General features: G+C 40.2%; 3 protein-coding genes across 5 annotated transcripts in view; 1 reads left to right on the forward strand and 2 right to left on the reverse strand.

Moving 5' to 3' along the window:
- Positions 1 to 368: 368 nt before the first annotated feature.
- Positions 369 to 7,000, forward strand: LOC101174270 (prolactin-releasing peptide receptor). Its single transcript, XM_004072671.4, has 3 exons — positions 369 to 732; positions 1,925 to 2,413; positions 3,036 to 7,000. The coding sequence occupies exons 2-3, from the start codon at positions 1,953 to 1,955 to the stop codon at positions 3,670 to 3,672; spliced, it is 1,098 nt and encodes a 365-aa protein (XP_004072719.3). The 5' UTR covers positions 369 to 732; positions 1,925 to 1,952; the 3' UTR covers positions 3,673 to 7,000.
- On the reverse strand, positions 6,267 to 19,159 carry LOC101174510 (rab11 family-interacting protein 1). Of its 2 annotated transcripts, XM_011479343.3 has the most exons (6): positions 18,406 to 19,159; positions 12,686 to 13,125; positions 11,625 to 12,549; positions 8,796 to 10,499; positions 7,908 to 8,013; positions 6,267 to 7,493 (listed from the first exon to the last, which is right to left on the reverse strand). In XM_011479343.3, the coding sequence occupies exons 1-6, from the start codon at positions 18,753 to 18,755 to the stop codon at positions 7,290 to 7,292; spliced, it is 3,729 nt and encodes a 1,242-aa protein (XP_011477645.1). In that variant the 5' UTR covers positions 18,756 to 19,159; the 3' UTR covers positions 6,267 to 7,289. The 2 variants fall into 2 exon arrangements, with proteins under 2 accessions (XP_011477645.1, XP_011477646.1); XM_011479344.3 differs by lacking the exon at positions 8,796 to 10,499 and having other exon boundaries at positions 18,406 to 19,152.
- Positions 19,160 to 20,471: 1,312 nt separating this feature from the next.
- adgra2 (adhesion G protein-coupled receptor A2) overlaps positions 20,472 to 24,402 on the reverse strand; it is a 41,911-nt gene continuing 37,980 nt past the window's right edge. For both annotated transcript variants that reach the window (XM_011479347.3, XM_011479346.3), the window contains 4 exons: positions 23,791 to 23,914; positions 23,557 to 23,705; positions 22,812 to 22,901; positions 20,472 to 22,668 (listed from right to left, as the gene is read on the reverse strand). In XM_011479347.3, coding sequence (XP_011477649.1) covers positions 21,270 to 22,668; positions 22,812 to 22,901; positions 23,557 to 23,705; positions 23,791 to 23,914 — 1,762 coding nt within the window. In that variant the 3' untranslated portion in view covers positions 20,472 to 21,269. The remainder of the gene's footprint in view (positions 22,669 to 22,811; positions 22,902 to 23,556; positions 23,706 to 23,790; positions 23,915 to 24,402) is intronic.

The following is a 24,402-nucleotide window of genomic DNA, read 5'->3' on the forward strand; positions in this document are numbered from 1 at the left end:
TCCATCGCTGACAACACACAGCCACACTTGTCTTGGCTCACTCCTATCTTGTTTTGGAGCAAAAAATAAAGTTAGAGTTGATTTTTTAATTAACACCCTCCCTCTCCTTCCAGCCAACGTCACCTGAAATGGTCCTCAGAAAGGTCACCTATTTGATTTCATTTTCTTAGGTTTGTTCCTGTGCACTAGAGCCAGCCCTTTTGGTCAAGATTCATGGCTGATTCACGCAGACATTTATGGTTCCTCTCCTGCTGGTAAAGCGAGGAATAACTACGGATGTATGCAAATATGAAATGATAAAAAAAATGCATTTTTTCCATTCAGCTTGCTGCATCAGCATGTTCTGGGTTGCAGTCTCAGCCAAATACACAAGATTAAAGTGTGGATTTTTTTTTCTTCACTTGTGGGGGTGTGGAGCTACTACCACACGGTTGGACAAAGGCAAGCACGCGCCGCAGATGGACCCCCCCCCCTCCCGAGCTGTCAGTCAAGTTTAAAGCAGCTATAAAAGACAGGGGTCTACACCAGGCGGACCTGTTGATCTCCAACAGCAGGCTTGGCGCCCCAGCGACAACAAAATACACAGCAACAATGCGTGCTTTCTGAAGATTTACGCGCGCTGATGGAAGTGTGAAGGCGGTGCGCGTGGCTGCCGCTCGGAGGCTCGTGCGCCTTTACGAGAAGCGCGCATCTCAGAGACGCGCGAATCCTGCAGGAAGCTCCCCTCAAACGGTAAGCCCGTGTTTTGGTTGAACCAAATATCTGAAATATAAAAACGGAATACTTCCTAAAGAATTGAATTTACGAATTGATTTAAAAAGAGTGTAAATTGTTTCTAATTGTTGGGCATCAGGGAGACTTTCATTTCATACTTCAACCACGGATTGTTTTAACCCCCCCAAAAAAAACTCAATTTTGGCGATGGTGTGTGATGGTGATGGTGTGTTGGACTCTAGGTGTGTATTTGACGGCATGTGAAAATCAGGTTCTTTCCTGCTCACTTCATTCACAGTGAAACAATTCTCTAATATTGTGGCTGCAGCAGCCTGCAGGACTGTTGAAAAATCTGGAGATAACAATAGTAACAATTAGTAGAGAAAAAAGAAAGCGGATATAAATTACTGGCCACATAACATTTAAATTGTCAGTTTTAGATTTTAATACATTTTTAAGTTAATGTGCACATTTAGATTAATTTATGTTTCTCGTGTTTTAATTTGACTTATTAACAATTACTGCATCTCACATATAAAAGATGTGTCTGCTAAGCTCAGAGGTCCTTCATTAGATGATCTAAAACATGTTTTCTTCCCATCTTTAATCTGGAGGACTGCTAAATGTCAAAAGAGTTTCATTGTTATTAATAATTGTTTTATTAATCCTCCTCACATGTCTCAGAAATCTCCTTGAGACTCCTTAGTTGAGCAGTTCGCCTTTAAGCAGCATCTTCTAGACAGCATGCAAACACTGTAATTCAGTCAAGAGCAGACATGCATCACAAAAGCTTTAATGTATTTTTTGATGTAGCTAAAAGAGTGCGAGTGGCTCAAAAAGACATTTGTGATGTCAGATTTATCCTGTTCCCTTTTTATCTGAATGCATTTTGCCATCAAATACATTCAGGTCAGATACTGAAGTGAACTTTTTTGAGTGGGTGACAGCAAGTTCTCAAAGAGGCTAATTTCCAGAAGACTGAAATTAACAGCAACGTATCCGCCAAAAAGATAATTGGACAGGAAAGCTGCTGTGTTTACAGGATTGTTGTCAAGGAGTAAATTATTTTCCCAATAGACTTACTACATGGATAAATGAGAACCTTCACTGATACTGTATGTGGATTTATCTGTCATTTTCTGCAAATAATCTGTGTACTGTTGAGCTATGTGGAATTATTTTTTCATTTTTTATTATGAACTGATTTCAGCTCTTCAGGTTGACAACACCCTGCCTGGATGGAGTGTACAGCCAGCGGTTGGGGGTCTGAGCTCAACACCCTGTGTGCTATGCATGACGGTGGCGGGAACGACTCTGGCCCTGCATTTGAGGTAGAACTGCAGAACAGCTCCTCGAAGCGCAGCGCTCAGTTTGTGGGAGTGGAGCTGCTGCAGTCTTTCAAGCTGCTCATCATCCCCTCCTACACTGTCGTGGCTCTGGTGGGAATCTTTGGCAACTACCTGCTCCTGTATGTCATCTGCCGTTCCCGCAAGATGCACAACGTCACCAACTTCTTCATTGGAAACTTGGCTTTCTCCGACATGCTGATGTGCGCCACGTGGGTCCCCTTCACTCTGGCCTATGCCTTTAACCCCCACGGTTGGGTCTTTGGCCGTTTCATGTGTTACCTGGTGTACCTCATTCAGCCAGTGACAGTGTATGTGTCAGTATTCACCCTTACTGCCATCGGCGTGGACAGGTGAGTCCTTTTTTCTCTCCGTGATCTTCATTTCTATCTTTCACAGCAAACTTGAAGGCTTTCGACTGGTAATATTAGCAAAAGGCAGTTCAAAATATGACATAAATGAAAGCCCGGAATAAATTCCCCAAAGAATGCCTACAGAAATCAAAAGGTTCACATGCATGTCTAACAAGATCCAACAGTTATTAGGTGCTTTTGAAAAGAAAATCCATATACATAATGGAGTTGCGGTTTACTGTGATTTAGGGTTATTTGCCTCTAAAAGAAACATAGAATATTTCAAAGAATATTGCTTTAAACACAACAATAAGTTGCATTTCTGTCAGCACTCGGATTTCTCATAAAGACTACTTTTGAAAAGGTTTTTTCTGCTGTTCCTCTCCAATTGTACTGCTCTGAAATGAAACTACCCACGAGTCTCACCCCTTTGGTTTGTTTGAATTCGTTCGAATGAAAAAGCAGACAGAGAGAGAAATGATTTACTTTTTCCGCTCTATCTGGATTTTTGGGACAAATATAATTATATTTTTTGTAGAAAACTGTCATAAATTAACCTCATGCAGGATTTTAAACACAAACTCATTTTGCCATCATATGTTAATAACCTGCTTCCTCTCAGATACTATGCCACCGTGCATCCATTGAAGAAGCGCATCTCGGTGTTGGCGTGCACCTACCTTCTGTCTGGGATCTGGCTGCTGTCCTGTGGCCTGGTGGCTCCTGCTGTGGCCCACACCTACCATGTGGAGTTTAAAAATGAAGGCTTCACCATCTGCGAAGAGTTCTGGATGGGCCAGGAAAGAGAGCGTTTGGCTTATGCCTACAGCACTCTTCTGATCACCTACGTCCTTCCCCTATCAACCCTCTGCATCTCCTACCTGTGCATCTCGGTCAAACTGCGGAGCTGTGTCGTACCTGGCCACCACACCCAGAGCCAGGCGGAGGCGCAGCGCATGCGCAAGCGGAAGACATTCCGCCTGGTGAGCCTGGTGGTGGCCGCGTTCGGTGTCTGCTGGATGCCCATCAGCGTCTTCAATGTCCTGCGTGACATTGACATCGATTTGATCGACAAGCGCTACTTCCTGCTCATCCAGCTGCTGTGTCACCTGTGCGCCATGAGCTCGTCCTGCTGTAACCCTTTCCTCTACGCCTGGCTTCACGACCGCTTCCGGGCAGAGCTGCGCAAGATGTTCACGTGCCGTCGCCGCATTGGCATCTCAGCTAACAACTGTGCCACAGCCAGTGTGGTGCTGTGAACAGTTCTTAGGATGAAGTGCTTTCATCTCCTTTGTAGTGGTTTTCCAATCACACTGAGGTGTAATAAGAATAATGGTCATCCGTTTATCACTCAGTCATTTGAGTTACTGTGTGTCAAGCATTCACCAGTTGTTGACCACAAGGGCTGCTCTGTGAAAACTCTGCACAAGCTCACTATTCCTAAAATAGGTTGTTTTTCCCACTATCACAGTGTATCTGTCAAACCGTGGAGTTTGCATTGCTAACACTCAACCCATTCGACGACAGCCTGACTGACTCAGAAACAGGAGAAGGTGAGGAGCAGCCGCAGCTGACATAAGCAGACACCAGATGTTCTCAGAACATCCTCAGCACTTTTCCCCAGCCTGCCAAAAGGTACAAAATACAGAAGTCCGCTGTAGCTCCGGATGGAGAATTTTTCACATTACACCGTCACAAAATGGACCATATTTTATCGTAAACAGACGATTGATCAGGCAGCACAGACACATGTGGGAGTTTCTCCAAGACACATTTTAGGGGACAAAGCCCTTGCTGAAAAGTGATCGCCTCCTACTCAGTTTTCTGCTGCCTGATGGCAAGAGTTCAAGGTGTTGGCCCTGCGAGATGCGTTACAGCTCTGTGGTTCAGCTCCAAACAGTCCAGGATGAGGTGGTTGATCTTGGATGAGACTGTTGGGATTTTTACAAGTGTGTTTCGACTGGTGGATGGAAAGCATGGTGTAAACACAGTGTGGAGAATTTTACTATTAAATAATCAAAACAGAAAGAATGGAGCAACAGAAAGAGCACAGTGTTTAGTGGAGGATGGATCTTTGCTGAGAGCATTTTTGAATGTCAGTGATTGTTAATCAAATCATAACGTCTGACTCGATAGTATTTGAAACGGTTAACCTGATGAAGTGCTCTGTTGTGGATGGAGATAGGCACCAGGCCAGGGGGTGGCGAGCCTGCAAAGTCTTTTATCCCCATACAGTTCCAAGAATTTGTCAAAACACAGCTGGGTCAAATGACGTACGAAAAGGTCGAAACCGCTTGTGCCACCAAGCAATGCAAGGATCGCAGATTTATCTCAGTATGCTGTAGTTGTAGGAGAGCTGATGAAGTCAATGGTGGGATGAGTGAATAGAAAAAGGCAGAGGACACCTAACTTACATGTGTAAATGTTTGCTAAAATGAGGCCATGTCATTGTGCAGAAATTATATTTTAAAGTTAGGGAAATGTACTTACATTGCAAACTCAATGTTCTAAAGCAAATGACAAAAATGAGAGAAGCTGCAACCGTATTTACTACTGTCAAATAACACATCGGAGTCTTTTTAGAACAGGCCATGCCTATTTTGCCTTTAATCTGCTTCCGTTTACTTGTGCTCTTAATTCAAATGTGGCCAAAGTGTTTTGTTTACATGCTCAAATACATCATTTTTTTAACATTTGTATAGATAGACCTTTGTTGAGATTTTGTCAGTTTGTCAGTATAAGTATATGCAGTGGGAGTGAGCATTAGTCTGGATTTCTGCACTTTTCTAACAAAGGGCAGGAACATCGACAGGATCAAAGTGTCAACGGCAGGTCCAACAGAAAACTGATAATGAATACGACAAAGATGGATATACATTTTTTTTTATATTTCAATTGCAACAACTAATGTAACCAAATGTTTGCATACGTGGAAGAATCATCAGGAAAGAAACTATTTTTGTAAACATGAGTCTTATTGTGAACCTTTAATCAACACTTGTGTGTGGACAAAACTGACCAAGATTTCACCTGTGACCACATTTATGCTATTAGTAGATAGATGCTTACCACAGGGGGCCATTAGAGCTCATTATTTTTCCCTACATTTCAAGATCGTTTTAAAATGGCAAAGATGACAAAACAACTGTTTGATTTTAAAGGTTTTCCGCTCCCCGTGGAGCAGAAAAGGCATTTTTTTCCACTTGTTTTAAGAAGTCATGCTCTGACTTTAAAAAATCACATAAAAATCCCAACATGGCAGATAAAGATTTATGTTTTGAGTTTGTGATGCATTTTCCAAAAGGCTTGCCTCTTGTGAATAAATTGATTTAATGTTGATATTTTTAATTGTCTTTCATACCAGTTGATTAGAAAATTTGATGTGGATTTTCTTGAATGTAGTGAGTGATGGAAAATAAACTGCATCCTTATAGTTTTAATAGTTGAAATTTCTAAATAAATTAAAGTACTAAACATGAAATCATATCCTGATTACAAAGTCATAACGATTGTAATTTTTAGCTTTTTAAAAGACTAAGTTGCAGTCAATTCCAAAAAACCTTCTTTGCCTTCCTTCTTGTTTGAAAAATTAAACTCTGTACAGTAAAGGCTGCAATGCATGTTTCCATGACGACCTCTACATATCTCCGATGCAGGTATTGTGTGACAAACTGTTTTATCTGATCCTCTATCGATGCGACAGCTGGTCACTGAAAATGAAGCCAGCCCTTAATGAAGAAAATGAATCGTTAAATGAGGCAATTTGAATTTAATATTAATTTTGAGTTTCATGAAGAAGAAGAAAAAACACTTTATTGAACAAGCAGTGATTTTCAATGCAGTCCATCTGGTGTCATATTTAGTGTGTTTATTTAAAATAAAAACAAACCAATTATACATTTCATTAACATGCATCATCTGTAGGTGATCAAGCTGGACATTATTTCAACTTTCACTCCAGTAAAAGATGAGGCCACACATTTTTAATCAAAGGTTTCTAACACCAAAACACAAGGCTGCTTAAAGGCACGGTTGCACAGAGGAATATTGCTGTACTTTTAGTAAGGCATTAGTGTTATTTAGACAAAAAGCAGCATAAAACACTTCTGACTAAATATCATTAATCTTTCTATCCTATTATGTACATACACAATTATGTAAATGCATTACATTTAAGTGATTAAAATCTTAAATGCATCTTAAAAACATTGCATCATGCAGAAATGCTTCATCATTTTATTCTTAACTGATGGGATGCAAAATTAAATGAAGGCTGAAGATTCTGCACTGATTTAAGCAAAGGAACACAGCAGAGAGGCTGCTTTTCTCTGCTCTGTGCTCTAAAGACACATTTTTACAGCAGCAACAGACAAATTCAGATAAAAGACATGTGGAATTCCTTTGTGGCCAACAACAAAAAAAACCTAAATAAAATCAGTTAGAGGGAAAAAAAAAAGACTTTAACAGTGAAGTAAAAAGAGTCGCATTGTTGAGAAATGTTTGTTTGATATAAAATATTGGAATGATGTATTGGGCAGCACTAAGCTGCAGCAAAACTCAAGGAATAAAACAAACAACACAAAAAAACGACTTAACTTATATGAAATAATATTAAATAGACATTCAGCCCAATTTGAAGTACGAGATATGTGAAAGATCAAAATTCTGAATAATATACCTAAAGTTAATTGCAGTACCTTAGTGTCAAAATGCGTACGATTCCCCATAAATGTAGGATTCTGAATATTTTGCAGCCTTTTCAAAGCTTTCCGACTTTGAAACTGAAAGTGCTCAACGCACCGACATCACTTAAAACATGTGCAACCTTCCCTCCCCAGCCTTAAGGAGAGGCACTCTCTTTCTAACAAGCATGCGCTCAAGCTTGCTTGGCAGAGTTGAGGGAAAACAGGATAGTGGGTTTCTCCTCCATCACACGGACAAGCAGATTGTCTATATACTGCTCCAGCTCACTGATCTTAGCATCCTTCTTGGAGAGGTCAGCCTGCTGCTTCACCACCAGCGAAATCAGCTCCTCTTGTGTCAGCTGACCATAAGGACCACTTGACACAGAATCAGCCATCTAAGAAAAGTAAAGAGTTGTGAATACATTATCTATAAAACACTCATTTATTTCAAGTAGAGGTTAACATATTCAGAGTTTTGGTCAATGCTAGAGAAAATAAACACTTGAAGCATTGGAAGCAGTAAGAAAATTTGATTTCCTGAAATTAGCTCATGTGGGATTTTTATTCTTTCAGCCAATGAAAAAAACTAAAAAAACATTCATTTTGGAGCTACATGAGTAAGATTTTTGGATTTTATGAACAACCTTTCAATGGACTTTCACAAAAATAGCCACCAGTAAATAACTGAGTAGAGAGATGGAAAGACATTTAATTTTATGCAGGTCTGGGTTTGTCCAACAAATCCAATTAAACCGCTTTATTAAAAACCTGGTTATTTTAAAGCTTATTTTTATGCCAACATAAAGTACCTTCATTATTGCAGGTGCACTGCTCACCACCTTTATTTCCTTCACAGCAGGAGGAATGGTGGGTTGCTGGATCTCCGGTGAGCTCATAGGCTTCACAGGATGTGGTCTGTAAAAAAAAAAAAAAATCAAAGTATAAATCAAAGTAAAGTTGGGGGAAATTAAGTCAAGAAAGGAGAAACAATAGTAAAAGTAGTCATGTTAATGTGTTAGTTAATTTGTATGATATATATTTGTGCACAGAGTGTCAACTAAGTTAAAACAGCCCAAAATCAACACCAAAGACGATAATTCTCTTCCACAGTTGCCTGAAAAGCCTCATTTTTTGATTTTCTGATATAAACAGCGTTTAGTCTGGCACGGTTTAGACAAACAGTTTGCACTCACAGTGCACTATTCTGGCTTAATTAAGTAACCATCAAGCAGTTAATCAACAGAATGAGGTTTTTTGAATGGAAAGGTCTTAAAAAAAAAAAACTAAAAAAAACTAAAACCAAGCGTTTCAGACAGAAGCCAACATCATAGTAACAGAACTGCACCACGTGGGAAAAGTGAAGAAATAAAAGGGAAAAACAAAAGGGAACTCACATTTATTTTAAAGCATATATCAAATAAAAGTAAGAAGCAAGAAATCACCAAAACTATCATATTTCAACAAATAAAATTGATTCTTTTTCCATGTTTTGATGGATTCAACATTCTTAAATAATAAGCAGAATACAGAAAGTTCCCAGGAGTCCAAGAATAAAATAAAATCTACCCCCCTCCCAATCTCAAAAATGTATTTGCATTGAACCAAAAGCCCATCGTGTTCCAAGATTTGTGATTCATGTGTAAATCTGGACTAAAGATCCAGAGTCGAGACTTTGGAGGTTGCCCGCTGAATCTCACCTGCGAGGAGTTAATGCTAGCCCACTTCCATTGCTATACTGAGTACTGACAGGCTGGGCTTCAGAGGGGGACACCCACGCTCTCAAAGGTGTCTTTCCCCCCCATATATTTCCAGTTTGAGCTTCTGGCTCCTCTGGGACAACTGGGAGGGGCTCAGAATAGGAAAAAGCTGAATGTCCTTGAAAAACTTCGGTTTGATTTTGATCCTTTGCCGCATTAAAACTGCTTTGTGTTCTGGCATCATACTGAGACTTGGGTTTTACGGAACCATCGACAACATCTCCTGAGGGCAAGTCTGGCATCTCATTAGATGCTGATTCTTGCTGAGACATGAAAGTTTTGTCGTCTGTGAGACTTCTCAGTGGAAGATTCTTCTTTGCTCTTTGTGAGTTTTTTCGTTGAAAAGAGGGACTTTGTGGCATTTGTTCCTCCTCTTTCCTGCTCTCACTCGTCTTTTCTGAATCACAATCATTTAGGGCAACATGATCAGCAGGATTTTCAATGCTAAAATCTTTTAAATAATCTTTTCTCATCAGTAGTTCCTCGGATTTCTGCTGCCGTTTTTCCTGCCTGCCAGTGAACAGGCCATCATCTTCTTGGTTCTGCTTTAGGTGTCCCGGTCCATCTTTGGACTTATGCTCCGTATAAGGAAGCTGATCCAACTCTGCAATGTTTTTCGTTGTTTTGTTGTCCGTTTTGCTCACACTAGACAATGTTTGGATGCTACTGCTCACAGCAGATGGCTCCTGCTGTGCAGGCTCTTTGGCACCAACCCTTTGTCTGGGTTTAGCTGTGGGTGGTTGTTTGTCCAAAGCAACTTGCACAGACCTTTGGTCAGCTGCTGGTGTTGGATCAAAAGTCTTCTGACTCTGTGGTCGGTGTGAAGGTGCGCCTTCGGTTGATGCTTTTGCCACATTGCCATCTCCCTCTCTGAACATTCTGTTGCTGGGGGAGCCCGTTTTTCTAAATGGTGGGACTACAGATGGACTATGTCTCGTTACAGACTGGGGGGTGACATTCTGTCTGTGTTTCTGGCTGAAGTCTACACCAGAAGATGCTTGTTTTGGTGGAGCAGGAGCGGCCGCTTTTTTTGACGACACCGGTTTCGTCGTAGGCTTCTTCTCAGCAGGAGTCTCCTGTGGCATGTGGGATTTAAGACTTGATGCATATTCTTCTGGCCCATCAACACTCATTTCAGGACCCACAAGTTCAGGTCCCCTGTCCCTTTGTTTCTGGTTGACCTCAGCAACTATATGATCCCAACGAGTTTGCCCTTGTACTCCATGTCTTCTCTGAGGAAAGAGGCTTTCATAATCAGGAAGTGGTAAAGACAACTTATTTCCTCGTGGAGGTCCATCTTCTTCTACATACACTGGATTTTTGACAGGAGCCAAACTTTCCTCAGTTGGGGTCCTATGTCCAGAATATGAGGGTGGTAGGATGGCTTTTCTCCTTTGGTCTGCCATAGCAGATGATGATGATCTCCCCAATTCAACAGATGACAAATCCTCTGTACTGCCACGGGGAGAACCAGGCCGGCTTGGGCTCCTGTTTGGTGGAGCCAACAGTAGGTGTAGATTGGAGAAAGCCTCAGAGGACTCTGCTGGGACTCTAGTGAAAGTGGACTCAGACCTGACTGAGAAGGAGTCTAGCTGAACCGGAGATTGACAGTCAGGGGTTTCAGACTCCGAACTTTGAGAGAGTCTGCCAAGAAGCGAAAACAAAAGGCCTAAAGGTCAGTGTGACCACAGTCACTTCACAACATAAAACCCAATCACCAATCTAACTGTGTAAACTATGTCCATTTTTTAGCCAATATATAACTATTAAAACACTATTTGAAATAGTTTCCTTTACAAAAAGAGTAAAAAATAAATCAGTTATGCAACAGAACTAGATTCTGATCAAATCCTTTTATTTTCTAGCAAATTCTCATCTCTTCTTGTTTTACATTTCTACTGATGGGAACAGAGACATTGATAACAAGAACAACCTTACCATCATAACAGAAGTTAGAACTCAGACAAATCCACAAAAAAGAAAAAAAATATATATTTTTAAAAAGGTAGCCACGCTGAAGATCCACACACACCAACACTGTGTTTCAGTCTGTGCGAGCTCTGTTAAGCCAACAACTTGTTCCACAGCATTTACCCAGACGCGCCCAGGTTTTCAGCAGCATCTAACCAAACAGGTCGCACAGGTCTGCCGACATGTGAGAAAGTAAAAAAGCTAAAAAATGCAGAGACTGCCAAATGGCAGAGTCATTGCAGGAGAGCAAAAAACCAAACATGAAATAGCTGAGAAATGTCTTTTGTTTTTGCAGATGGTTTTGACAAGAAGCTTAGACAAATAATGCAAAAGGGCAATGTTCAGAGTAAATTCGTAGTAGGAGATTTGTGGTAGTGGGTTACTACTGTTTCCTCCAGAGGAAACCTTTGTAATGTTAGAGAAAACAGACCAAGAAAAACCAGCTGAAGTAAACCAAACCGAATGTCAGTGTCACAAAACTGACAGATTTTGTTCAGATGCATACATTTGTGTATAATGTGCTAAAGGAACTCCAGACTGGTTTCAGTTGTGGTTCCACAACAGTACAGAGCAGAGAAACCACCGTCTGCACTAACAGACGTCAACATGGTTTGTTCTGTCAGCTGTAACTGAAACTAATGGTTTATTTAGTTATTGTGCTGCCTAACCACTTTGTAATTGCATGTCTGTGCTGCAGTTTCTTAAAACACTGGAGTTTGAATCTTGTCCTTTACTTTTGGGATTAAAGTGTCTGCTGAGTGTATCATGTAGGAGTATTCAGAGGAGACAAAGACATACCTGGGTTTGACGGCTGACACTTTAGCAGTCCGGCTGAGAAAAACTGTAGCAGAGGGGGCTTGTGGGTTGCGGTTGAACTTTTGGTTAGCGGCTGAACTTTCACTGTCGACAGTTGAAGGACCAGAGGTGTCTTCAAATGGGTTAGTGGAGTGATGGGACACGGACTGAGTGGGTGCTCCTGAGTTGGTGCGAGTTGCCGGGGTGGGGTGCTGCTCCACAGGAGCTTGCTGTTGTACATCTTCCTTTTTCTCCTCTTTCTTTCGGATCATCCCGAACAAAGACGTCAGCCTATCGCTCATGGAGGCCTCCTCTTGGCGTTTGCGCTCCTCTGCTCTTCCACGCTCGTCTTCAAGCCTTTGATTTTCAGCAGCTTCCAGCACTTTTCGCTCTTCTTCTCTTCTCCTCTCCTCCTCATTTTGTTTCTTCCTCCTTGCTTCATCTTCAATGACACGGCGTCTCCTCTCCTGCTCTTCCTGCTGCTTGCGCTGCTCTTCCTCCTGGAGTTTCTTGGCCTCTGCCCTGTATTTCTCCTCTTGCTCCAGTCTTCTCACCTCAGCAAGACGCTTCTCTTCTGCCTGCCTTCTTTCTTCTGCCTCTTGGTGGCGCTGTTGCTCTAATGAAACTTTATTGATTGGTTCAGATTTGAATGCAGGGACGTTTATAGTTTTGGAGGATTCTGCAGGAATGTCAGATGTGTTTTTGCGGATGTCCTCCAGGGAGCCTTTGCCAGAGCTGTTCAGACTCAGCGTAGACCCACTCTTGGTCTTTGATTCCTCAGTGTACACGTGGTTGCCATTTATGCACAAGTTGTTTTGGTCGTTTATGTTCTGCTTGGAGCGGCCCAGAACAGAAAAAGGACCAAGAGACGTTTTACTGTCAGAGCTTCCTGATCGCTTGTGTCCCAGAAATTTGAATTTCTTTTTACCTGTGGCAGGGAAGGTAGAGAAAGGCCGTCATTGTCGAAATACAAAACAACATTTTCTTAACTCAAACAGCAGAGCAGATAAAAGTCAGAGCCGTTAGTGTACGGAACACGCCAAAAAACACAAGGATGAAAATACCTTCAGGAGAATCTACATTGAGGCCAGAAGAGCGGCTGCCGCTGAGAGAGGAATTCTTTTCTGGGAGCGTTCCGAGAGTAGACATGGACTGTGAGATGTTGCGTTGCAGGTTTGACTTGGGGACAAACAGGGTTTTGAGCTTGGACTTCTTCTTTGCTCCAGGAGCCTGATTAAGAGACTTTGCGTCGGCGTCCTCCTCACTGTCTGTAAGGTCTGTCTTACTGACAGAGGGAACAATAGCTGAAGCAGAGTCAGAGAAGCCATCTTTTTTCTTCCCACGGACTTTGTCCTTCAGCTTGGAGATGCGAGATCGGGGTTTGTCTTGCATCGAAAGGTCAAGCATGCTCACTGACAGGTTGTTTCTCATAAACTGGATATCAAGCATCACCTCGCCTCGCACCTTGTCCTCCTTTCCATTTTTGTCCACTAGCTTGTACCACCTGAAATAAAATAAAAACAGAAAAAAAAGAACTTTTTAGAAAGAAAAGATGCCAGGATTTTACAGTAACGCTAATTAAAGGCTTTTATTTTCTTAATCACAATTACAGTATTTCCGCTATAAATACATATAAATATAGACTATATACTAAGCAGAGAAGATTCAACAAACTGCAGCATTCCAGATTTAATCCACTCACCATACTTTGGTAAAGATCAATCATTTAAATCTTAACTTTATTTAAAAAAATAAATAAACTCACCAAAAATACAAATCTATACTATGCAATAGCTATCAACTCAGTAATATTTCTGCAGACATTACTACAGTAATCAATCCTAAAAACAACACGTAAAAGGGCTTTTATCCACATTTTTAAAAAGTCTTTCCTTTAGATCACCATATGTTACTGTTTAAAGCGTGTTAATCTGTCTTTAATTGGGATTACTGAATTTAAACATTCTCAAATGTTATTATGAAGGTTATTATCCGCTGTTGTCTTAGCTTTGCACAGGGAAACATAGAAGCTCTGCATAAGATTATTTCTGCTACCACTAAATTTCTGTTCGTTTCTGCAAACAAACTGAACATTTCTATCAAGTATATTTATTTTATGTATATACACACTTTTGCACCTATTTATCCAATATCACTAATATGTTTAATATAGTTGCTTTTGTCAAATAAATTCTTATTGGTAATACTGTTGAATAAAGTAGATTAAAGTTAACATGATTAGGATTCACTTTTTTGTCAACTCTTTCCTAACAAAGCTAAGCTCAAAAAAAAGTGAAGGCTTTTCCAATGACTGAGTACTTCTACACACAATAAAGTTGTTTTTGTAATGATTCACAGTAATTTGTTACATTTCTAATGTTATTATAGCAGGTAATCCAACACACTGTCAGACCAACAGCAAAGCATTGTGGGTGGAGTTAAAAAAGCATACAAGTAAGAAGAAAGATTTTCTGTACATGCGTCCCAAATAAAATTTACCTGGTTTGAAATAACCATGACCAAAATATAAAAATGTGCTTCAAATGGGTAAAAATGAACTATATTTTTAGAGCTAAATAGGGACAGGTTTGTGTATCAGATGTTCTTGTGCTTAGATAACTGCAGCAAGAGTCAAGACAATAACAGGACTCTCATCTTATCGTCCTCTCTGCAGGGTTCTGCATGGCCTTGTACACACAAACTAAAACAAGCAATTTGGACCATTACAAACAAGCCTTTTGTGTTGTAATTTCTGCCCTTTCCCTCTTAAACCTTTAGTTTCCATGCCTGCAGCTGATTTACTTCTTAAGCAGTTTTGTTATTTAAGCAACACTGTGATGAAACTGGCATGTCATTTTGAGCTAAAAGCCTTCGATATTTTTTTTGTCTTTAATTAAGAACATGTAAAGACTTCTCAAGTTTGAGTATTGTAGCAAGAAAGCACAAAAATTGAGTATTTGCCAGTGTTTTCGTCAGTTCCTGAGCCTTTTACTCCGCAGGCTTCACTGTTATTTGCTTTTTAAATCACGGAGCTGACATCAGGCTCATCTGGGGATTCAAGGCAGGGAACAAGCTTGGAAGCAGGCAATTATTCTTCAAAACTTTGAAAGCCTTCAGGGAGCTGCTGTACAGAGCTTGATGTAACAGGTTAGGATTGCACAGAATCTTCTTTAAACATTCCTTTATCTCCCACCCTGAACAGAGAACACACTCAAACCAAAGCAGGTTAAAGAAAGATAAAAATAAAAAAGACAGGTTCTGTAGCACATACTTTTTGTAAAAACAACAGAACGGTGTGCACATTGTGACTTTAAAAGAACAAAGTCATCACTAATAATGATTAAGGTTATTCCTGTTCTGTATTTTCCTTTAACAAAACAAAGCAATACTTCTGATTCAAAGGGGGACAGGTCCTGCTGAACAAGTTTCCTCTGTTAAAAAGGACAAACACTTCTGTCTGGCATGTACTGTTTAACACCAGAACCCGTCTCTTTTTGTCAGGAGCAGACTGCGTGTGCTTCTAAGTCAAGTCAATAAATAGTTTGAAGTAAAATAGCAGACAGATGATGATACCTCTCACTTCTATGTGCCACACACTAACCCATGATTAAGTATGAAAGCTTTTTCAAGAAGCATCACACGACAATGACAAAATGATCTAAGGAGACCTGCTGTGCAGAATCCAGACACTGTTGGGTAAATACAATGGAAAAAGATTGTCACTGGAAAGCCTCACACCCCTACATTTTGTTTAGAGTGCAATAAAGGTGCAGTTTAGAGGAATCAGATACTAGAGAGTGGACTCTTCTGTAACTACAACTATTCCAATGGTTTCCTAAAGTCTCTTAAAAATTAGAAAAAAATATGATATACTGTAATAAAAAAAGACACTCTTGAGTTGAAAGGGCTTAAGATAATTACAGTCGTACAGTATGGAAGTTAACTAAATGAAAGCGAACAAAAGAAATTGTTGATTAGCTAGTGACATCATTCCGTGGTGCATTCACCAAATGCAAATAAAAGAGGCGAGGTGAACTGCAGCGCAATGGAAATACATCTACAGAACCGGTTGGGTGTGAGTATTTTTTCCATTGTGTTGAGAAAAAAACAAATTATAATAAATGGAGTACCTGGAAAGAAGGCCAAACTGTTTACAATTGAAACATGGTAAATTCTTGTAAAAGTTTCAACTAAAAGCAGAACTAAGTTTTTTTCCCAACAATGTTTAATATTGATGTAATCTACTGCAATACAGTACATTCTATGCATGCAGAAAACTTCCATCTCACAGATTTATTCTGTAGGATAAGTCGTTTTAGAATTCAATTTAACTTTAGTAAACTTTAGTAGTCATTATTTGTATTAATTTAACCAATTATTTTTCAACTAAAGTTCCCTTTTTCTTAACAAGTTTCAATGTGAATCACAAGCTCAAACTAGCAAAGCAGAAAATAAACCAGAACCAAAAACAGAAAAGTAGAGCAAGATCATTGACTCTTGACAAAAGACATTAAAGAAATATTGAATTTATACATTATAAATTTATACAGATGACAATTTAACCTATATGCCACATTTTTTCTTCTATGGGGACAAAATAATCTGTAAATTGGGATACCACTACAAAAGAATCAACTAAAAAGCAGCTAAGTGGCTGTAAATATTTGATTCTGGACAATAGAGACAATGGTAGCAGACTAAAGATTTGGTTAAATGAAATAGATACAATGAAAAGTGACATTTAGTATGTACTGCAAGACCATGCAAAGGTTCATTAAGAAAATGAATTATTGTCATTTGTAGTCAAATAAGTTGCAGTATATTTGCAGCAGAAATAAACTCTGGAATAAAGGTAAATATTGATTCTGACTGAGAATACTCCAAGAAATTTAAACACTAGTATACCAAGGCTAAATGTTTGCTTACTGGGGTTTATACAATTTTTCTAAGATTGACAGATTAGAATAAATAAAAATTAAGACATGTCAAAGGCCAAACCTCTCCCTCAATTCACACATTTTTGTTAGAGTAGAAATGCCTTTCAGCAACAGACCAGTCTTTAGTATCAGTCGGTGTCAGCACACCAAGGAAACAGGACAGTAAACCAACACCAATGACGTGACAGTGAAAAACAAAAACTTCCTATACTCTTTGTGCATATTGAATTCTAACACAGAGTAGGAACAAAAAAAACAGGAGCATCAAAAGGGTCCAACAAAAAAAAAAAACACAGACACCCTGAAAGGGAAAAGCTATGAGGCCGTAACAATAAATTTCTCAAACACGGGATAAGATTCCCGATATGCTGCAACAAGAAACCCACGAATGAGGTCATTCTAACACACAACACAACTTGTTGAGCGATTACAGAGCTCCCAATCTAACTTGGATTTTCTAAAGGTCAGTTTAGAAATCGATGGTCCCAATGACAGGTTTGACCAAAGTAGACCATTATTGTTTGTGAAATTACTCAGTCTAAAATTAAACAATGTGTGTTTTTGACTCGTGTTACACCCAAACCACGCCCATGGTTTCTTTTAAACTACAGATTGCTCATGTAATCCTCTGCGTCACATAACAAAACTGGGTGGAGAAGTCACTTAGTCAATAGATGAACAGCCTGTGGGGCAAACCGTGGACTCATATTTGCAGCAGAGCGAGAAGAGATTTCCAGTTGCAGTCAAGCTGCAATTTACTGTAGACTATCATTTCAGACTCTCAAACACTTATTAGGTTGGCCAGTATAACAGACAATAAAACGTAAATTAGGAAAAAGTTCCAGTGTCTAGTAGGGCTGCAAGGGCAAAACAAACCTGGACAAGACAAAACATAGTCAATAGGAAGATTGGGCAATTATTTCATCAGTAAGACTGTATATTTTGGATAAGCCAAGAAAAACAGGGCAAATGGGTATGGGTACCTAGTACGGGTGTAAAAAATTAATTGATGAATTGATTTCTACTCCAACAATCCAGTCGTTCATTAATCTTTCTGAGGCAAGTTGTTAATTGAATTGAACTATACCATTAAAAAATTGTTTCAATATTGGAAAATACCATTTGGATTAAAACATAGTAGGTTTATTTTACTATATTGCAAGAACAGCCAAGTGCATCACAGCGGACACTACACAAGTGGTGACAGCCAAAAAATGATCGATCCATCATTCCCAGTCCAATGTGTGGAAACACTGAATTTAGTAAAGACATATGACCATAAAATGTGGTACAATGTTCTAATACTGTTCCCTTTGATTTGTGTTTAGGTTTAAAAACAACAGTGGGCTAAATTTTATGAAACTAAAATGATAATGGATTTTCCATTCATTCTCATTTGAACACTTGAACATGTTTAATTTACACTTGATCATCTTGCAAGAAATACAAGGAATCTGGAAAACTTCACCTGAACTGTTCAGTACCAGGTATTTTATCTCGGAGTCACACTGGTAGAAGTTTTGGCTAAAGATGTCCTGAATCGGTTTTAGGTGATTCGGATAGTTTAAAAGCGGATCAACAACAACCAATTATTTGTGATATGAATCGAATCGCTGCTAAACGAATCATCACACATGCAGAATAGTAATTAAATAAGTAAATGAACGAGTTCAAACCTATCCTAGGTCTAATCGAAACCTTTTGGTTTATTTAAACAAGCAGTCATGTGAGTAAGGTATAATAAAACATGGGCGGAGGCCTGGCTATAAAAAAAATAACAACAAAAAAAGTTTCAATATGTTGGATCAGGAATGTGAAAACAGGTGAAGGTCCACGCGCCCACTTACTGTGTCTTTTTGCGCGACTTGTCGTCATGGAGTTCCAGCAGGTTGATCACGGCCTGGCCCAGAAACTTGTCGAGTCCCACCTGGGCTCGATGCATGACGATGATGTACAGAGTACAGCGCTCGGCGTTTCCCGGGTGGAAAAGTGGCAGGTCAAACGAGGCCTCCTCCTTCCACACCGGGGCGACGCTTTTTTCCGCCACCGAGGTGGAAAACTTATCTTTGGCCACCTGCATGATGGCATAGGCGTCGTTGCCGCCATTCTTTCCCTTCACACGGAGGTTCCGAGCCTGGTGCACCGTTACCTGGACACTCGTGGGAAACAACTGCTGGCTCTGGCCAAGCAGAGACATTCTAAAGTCCTTTAAGGTTAACTCTACAACGTCGGTGTTCTGGTTAACCTCTTATCCGACCTCCGTGAGAGTTCCGTTCCCTTTTGGTGTCCTCTGCGGTCGCTGGCTCTACCCAACAACCACTTGACTTCAGTTCAGGAAGCTCAGCTGGATGATGTCGTAATTCTTAACCCTTCACGTCGAACGCGTTTTCTGACGGTGACACTCGTTTGCGTTAAATTTAACCCTCCGTTAACTAGTTCACCACTTATACCAACCCGGATCATCTAGCCATAGAAGTCACGAAAGTAAGACTAACGTATTTCTTCGTTTACAACAACGCAACTCATTCGAGAAAGACTTCCACCAAGTTTCGCAGTTGACTTCCCTGATGTTTGGCTCTCCCACCCATACTCTGTGACAGATGCTGACTGATTGGCTGACGAGGCTGTCAGTTTTAAAAAGTCAATCGCTGATTGGACGGTTGAAGGTGACACGCACTGACGGTCCCGGACCGTTAATTAGTCCTACAGACCAGGGGTCAGTATGCAGCGGTGAACAAGATCGAGGTTTGAGGAACACAACACGAACCTGTAGCATTTTTTTTCTGTAGAGGCATTCTCTTCCTATCAATATTCGAATTTAGAGTTCTAAAAGATAATTCATTTCGATTTCTTATATTTCTTATAATATTTTAAGGCGATTAAAATAATGATGCATCTATTGTTTATGTCAGGGTAGAAAACATAGAGCGGAGGAATTTAAAAAAAACAATTTCAACATTTTTTTTTACTTTTTGTTAATTATTTCATTTTAATAATATTTTGTTAATTTTGACTCATTATAAAAACAATCAAATAGTAAGTTCTAGTCCACCTCAGCAGGTTTCTTTCATTTCAGTGAGTTCCCCCCCCCCCCATCTTTTTATATCCCCCAAACTCTTCTTCTTTTAGTGTGCAATGGAAAGACATTGACACAATTAAAACATTAAATTAAAGCTAATTTTAATGCAGGTTGCTGAAATTTTTTATTGTTTTCTAGGTATAGGGGGAAAATACCACGGAGAATGCCCTATTAATTGAAAAAAATTAAAAATTAAATCAATTAAGTTTTTCCCCAATCAAATTGTGTGGGGAATGTCCAAACAGCTGAACCACCAATAAGAAACATTCATAATTGAGCAGAGAACTTATGCTACATAAAACAATTTACAAATCTATTCTTAGGTTTGGTAAAGTGTTTATGAGTCATCAAGTCTGTGTGAATCATTTCCTGGCTAAAAGAACTTACAAAACATTTGAAAAACATACTTGTTGAAACACCAAACAGTTATAGAATTCTGGCTTGAGGAACAATATTTAAAAAACCCAACCTAAAATTAGTTTTATACTAGAAGTATTGTTCATATAACTTAACCTGTAGACTCAGTATTTTATAAAAACATAACTTTTTAAAATAGCTTTTTCCTCATTCTGTTTTTATTCTCTTTGTTTTATTGTAAAGCACTTTTTGATTTTTATCTTAAAAGGTGTTATATGAATAAAGTTTATTATTAATATTATTATTATAACTTCCGGAATTGGAAGTACATCAAAGCATTTAGGAGTTATGCCTAAGTCTTCTTTAAACTCACTAAAATATAATAGTAGTTCTCTTTTGTTTTAAATATTAGTAGAGCACTTAATAGAAGAAAATGTTCATTTTCAGCCACTTGAAACAAGCAGTTGGACTTCAAACTTCCAAGATCTATTTTACTTTTAAATGTCTTCAATTTGCATCACTGCACCATTTCAACTCACTTAGATGACAGAGAATTTTCCCTTTTGATGAAGGGCAAGGTCATTTAGCCATTAGGACGGGAAGTTGGATCTTCAGTTGGATTGTCAGTAAAGTAATTAAAAAAAAAACAATGTCATTAAAAAAAAAAACATTGTATGAAAAAACTTTATCAAAGATAATTGAGTACACAAAGAAATTGCAGCATCTTTTATATTTAAAAGTCTCACATAGCCTTTTTTTTTAAATCCCTCTTAGATATTTTACAGTTACACACATGCATATCCCCCTTTATGTTTGTAGATTTTCACACATCCATACATACACACAAAAGCCATACAAGTGCATACATTTGCATATATAAACAGTCCCTTGAAGAAAAGCCTGAAAGCTTGCTCTCAGATTAAATGCATATGCTATACTTTTGAAATGGTTCCTTTCATGTTCCATTTTATCCAATAGTTGATATGCATAGACAAATGGCAGCTAAAACAATAAAGCTTTTCTTAGACACTTAAAGTCAACATTATTTACATTTTTGTTAAGTGAATAAAATAAATGCTTAACTTTAGCTCAAAACGCACAATTAAAAAAACCTGCCTTAGTATTTCACAGCAAACTCTTACATTGCTACAGCAGCAAGAGTGCCAGTTTAGTTTCCTGGATGCCTTCTAGATAATAAAATCTTAAATTACGTATTTTTTAAGAGATCAGTCATTTCATTGTGGTAATGCATAGATTTGTGATTGTAATTACAGTTCACACAGTGGTTTCACTTTTCCACAAACCACTCTTTATTCCCACAGAGCTCTGGGACTGGTCTGTGCCACTCATGTCCGGTTCGAGCTCTAGCACTGAGGTTTTCAGGTTGCCATTGACGGCAGCAGCCCCAGGAACAGTGGTGGTGACACTGTTCAAAGGGTAGGAGCAGCGCTTTGCTTCTTGCTCTGCAGATGCTACCACCTTCATATTGTCTCTGCTGGAGCATCGTCTTTGAGCCGCATGCATAGCTACGGAAGGTGGAAGTGGAAAAGGTTTGCGACTCCCACTGCTACCTCCATCACTTCCTTCAGAGGGACTGGTGGCCACTGACTCTCCTAGCCGCTTCCCATTTGTCAGTCGGCTGGCCTGGTTTTCTGATAGACTGTGGTGGATGCTGCCATTCTCACTTGTGGCCTGTTTATAAACAGCATGCGAAGAACTGAGGTGCTCTAAACTTGTGGGCCCTAAAGCTCCAAGACTGCCTCCTCCTCCAGCAGTCCTTAGAGCTTTGAGACGATAGTGTCCCCTGCCTTCACCCCGATGGTAATACTGAGTGCCTCCTTGTTTAGTCCTGCTGCTAATTTTCTTTCTTTGGGGGTGAACCGGTGCTGTTGAGTTAATTAAAGGAAGAACATTGTTCGTTGGCTTGGTGATGGGGTCAGTGCTGATGTTCGTATTATTCCCTGTGGGGATGCTGGTAATGTTTGGATTGTCTTGGGTCACCTGCAGGAGGTTGGTGAGCTTGCAAGGTGCATGGCCAACACTGCTTATTGCACTAGGCGTGGACGAGGACCTTGCAGATGAGTTGTGAGAGTCAACAGATGGATGGCAGTTGATGAAGAGCTGAGATCCCTTCTCAGAATTTTGCATGCCACTCCCAGCGGTGCAGGTATGTGTGTAAGTAGCGATGGGGTGGGAGCGACGATAGCCTGGGCAGCAAGACAACCAAGACGCCTGTACATCCAGACGTCGGAAGCAGTGGTGCACCACCAGAAACACCCCCAAAACTATGGCAACTATTCCATAGAGACAGCTAAACAGCAAGCTAGAGTGGCCTGTGAGCCACATTGCCATGGCTCCAAAACACCACATAACCACAAAAAGGAAGTGGGTGGCTACCAGCACAGAAAATTGTGTCTTCAGCGAGTACTGATCTTCGGGAGACACAGCCGGAGTGACAGGTACCACAACTGAATCGGTGGAAATTAGACTGGTACTTCCTTCCAGTGCAGGGTGGCTCTCAATCCCAGTAGACAAAGTAGTTCCTGTGCATTCTTTGGTCACATGGTGCTTCAGGCGAAACACAGTGCACAGGAAGTAAATCCAGGTCACCAGCACGACCAAGCTAGCTGGAACAAAGAAAGAGCCCAGACTGGAGCGCCAGATCAACCAACAGCTGCAAAAGACCAAAAAGATAGAGCAATTTGTGCAAAACAAAGACGTCTTTGTATATTGAACATATAACCATTCACCTCAGCATACAAGCAAATAAAAACCCAACACCATGACAAGAATTAAGAATAAAAGAAAAGCACATACTAAGGAGTGTTGTCTCCATAGTTGTTGACATTAACAGCCGCAGTGATCCCACAAATGATGAGAGGAACTCCATCAGCTATCAAATAGAACCTGGTATGGGAAAGAAAGGCATGTGACATACAAGTTCTTCCATACTAAAAACATTTTATCTTTCTTTTTTAAATTGTTCCCGTGTGACTTTCTCTTTCTAAAGCAGTATTTGCTGTCTGACATCTGACCAGAGCTTCAGGATTAAACACTTTATTAGAGAACAAAAGGGATATAGGTCAGTAGAGATCTCATAGGTCAGTCACTTGCTGGAAATTGAACCCTTGTTACTGCAACAAAGGACTGAGTGGAGATCCAATGAGGTCAGGGATATGCCATAATGACAGCAGTTTTATGATGACTGTCACAGAACAGCATAGAGATGGACTGAACACTCAATAATTGTCCTTTTGAATCCCTCTGCTTAGATTGATGACAACCCTTTTGTGCTGCTTTTAAATTTGTGTCACACATTCTTCTCTGTTCTAAATTCATTTGGCCATATGGGTTTTATGTACTTCAGTAAACCCCCAGCCCCGCCACCAATGTTTCCTAAACAGAAGGACTTTAGTTGTTGCACACAATGAGTGCCTCTGATGGTTGACAGTCTGAGTGGGTGGCCTTACACAAGAACTCCCACATTTGTCTTACACATAAACCATATTGACAGCAAATACCAATCTCCTGATCCACCAAATGGGCCGTTGTTCCAACTGACCTGAGCATGGGTCGCTGCGTGGGAGGAGCAGGAGTCTCTCCCTCGGTCTGTTGAGGAATTCTCCAGACAGCCTCTTTGTAAATGACTCTGGCACTGACTCCAATCCACAGCAATGTCGAAAGCGAGGAGTAATGCAGAGCAATGCCCACCTGTTACGGATCACATTCACATCAGACAGGAATTTGGAGCAACACAAGTTGGAGGAACAAACTAAACCTTTTATTAAATACTCACAGCCCGGCAAACCACAGGATAGCTAGTCAAGCCTATGCCCCCCGCATAGATTGCTGTTGTCATGGCGATGTGGAAACAGGCATTCAGGAGTGTGTGCCAACTTTTTCTTGATATGTGAATTGAGCTAAAAAACAAAAGAAGCAATTACGAGAATGGAAAAGTTATCAGAAGCAGAAACATGTACTGTATCTGCCACAGGAATCTAGCCACAGGGGTTGCAAGCCAGTAACTTCTGTGCCGGTCCCAAGCCCGGATAAATAGAGAGGGTTGCGTCAGGAAGGGCATTCGGCGTAAAAATTGCCAAAATAACCATGCGAATCATCCACAACACTTTAGACATACCGGATCGGTCGAGGCCCGGGTTAACAACGACCGCCACCGATGCTGTTAACCTACAGGGTGTCGGTGGAAATTTGACTACTGTTGGTCGAAGAAAGAGGGGAGGCAGAAGGGTCCGTTGCCAGAGAGAGAAGGGAAAAGGCAGGAACATAGGTTTGAGAATAGGGACTCTTAACGTTGGCACAATGACAGGGAAAGGCAGAGAGCTTGCAGACATGATGGAGAGAAGGAAGGTAGATGTACTGTGTGTGCAGGAGACAAGGTGGAAGGGCA

Source organism: Oryzias latipes, chromosome 9, assembly GCF_002234675.1.
Source record: "Oryzias latipes chromosome 9, ASM223467v1".
Taxonomy (NCBI): Eukaryota; Metazoa; Chordata; class Actinopteri; order Beloniformes; family Adrianichthyidae; genus Oryzias; species Oryzias latipes.

What these genes read in the sequence shown, in the direction of transcription:
- LOC101174270 (XM_004072671.4), top strand. Translation starts at nt 1,953, where the DNA reads ATGGAGTGTACAGCCAGCGGTTGGGGGTCTGAGCTCAACACCCTGTGT. An exon ending in ACTGCCATCGGCGTGGACAG is followed by an intron (nt 2,414 to 3,035) that starts GTGAGTCCTTTT and finishes GCTTCCTCTCAG; the next exon opens with ATACTATGCCACCGTGCATC.
- LOC101174510 (XM_011479343.3), bottom strand. Translation starts at nt 18,755, where the DNA reads ATGTCTCTGCTTGGCCAGAGCCAGCAGTTGTTTCCCACGAGTGTCCAG. An exon ending in GTGTCAGCCGTCAAACCCAG is followed by an intron (nt 10,500 to 11,624) that starts GTATGTCTTTGT and finishes GCTTCTTGGCAG; the next exon opens with ACTCTCTCAAAGTTCGGAGT. An exon ending in CTAGCATTAACTCCTCGCAG is followed by an intron (nt 8,014 to 8,795) that starts GTGAGATTCAGC and finishes TTTTTTTTACAG; the next exon opens with ACCACATCCTGTGAAGCCTA.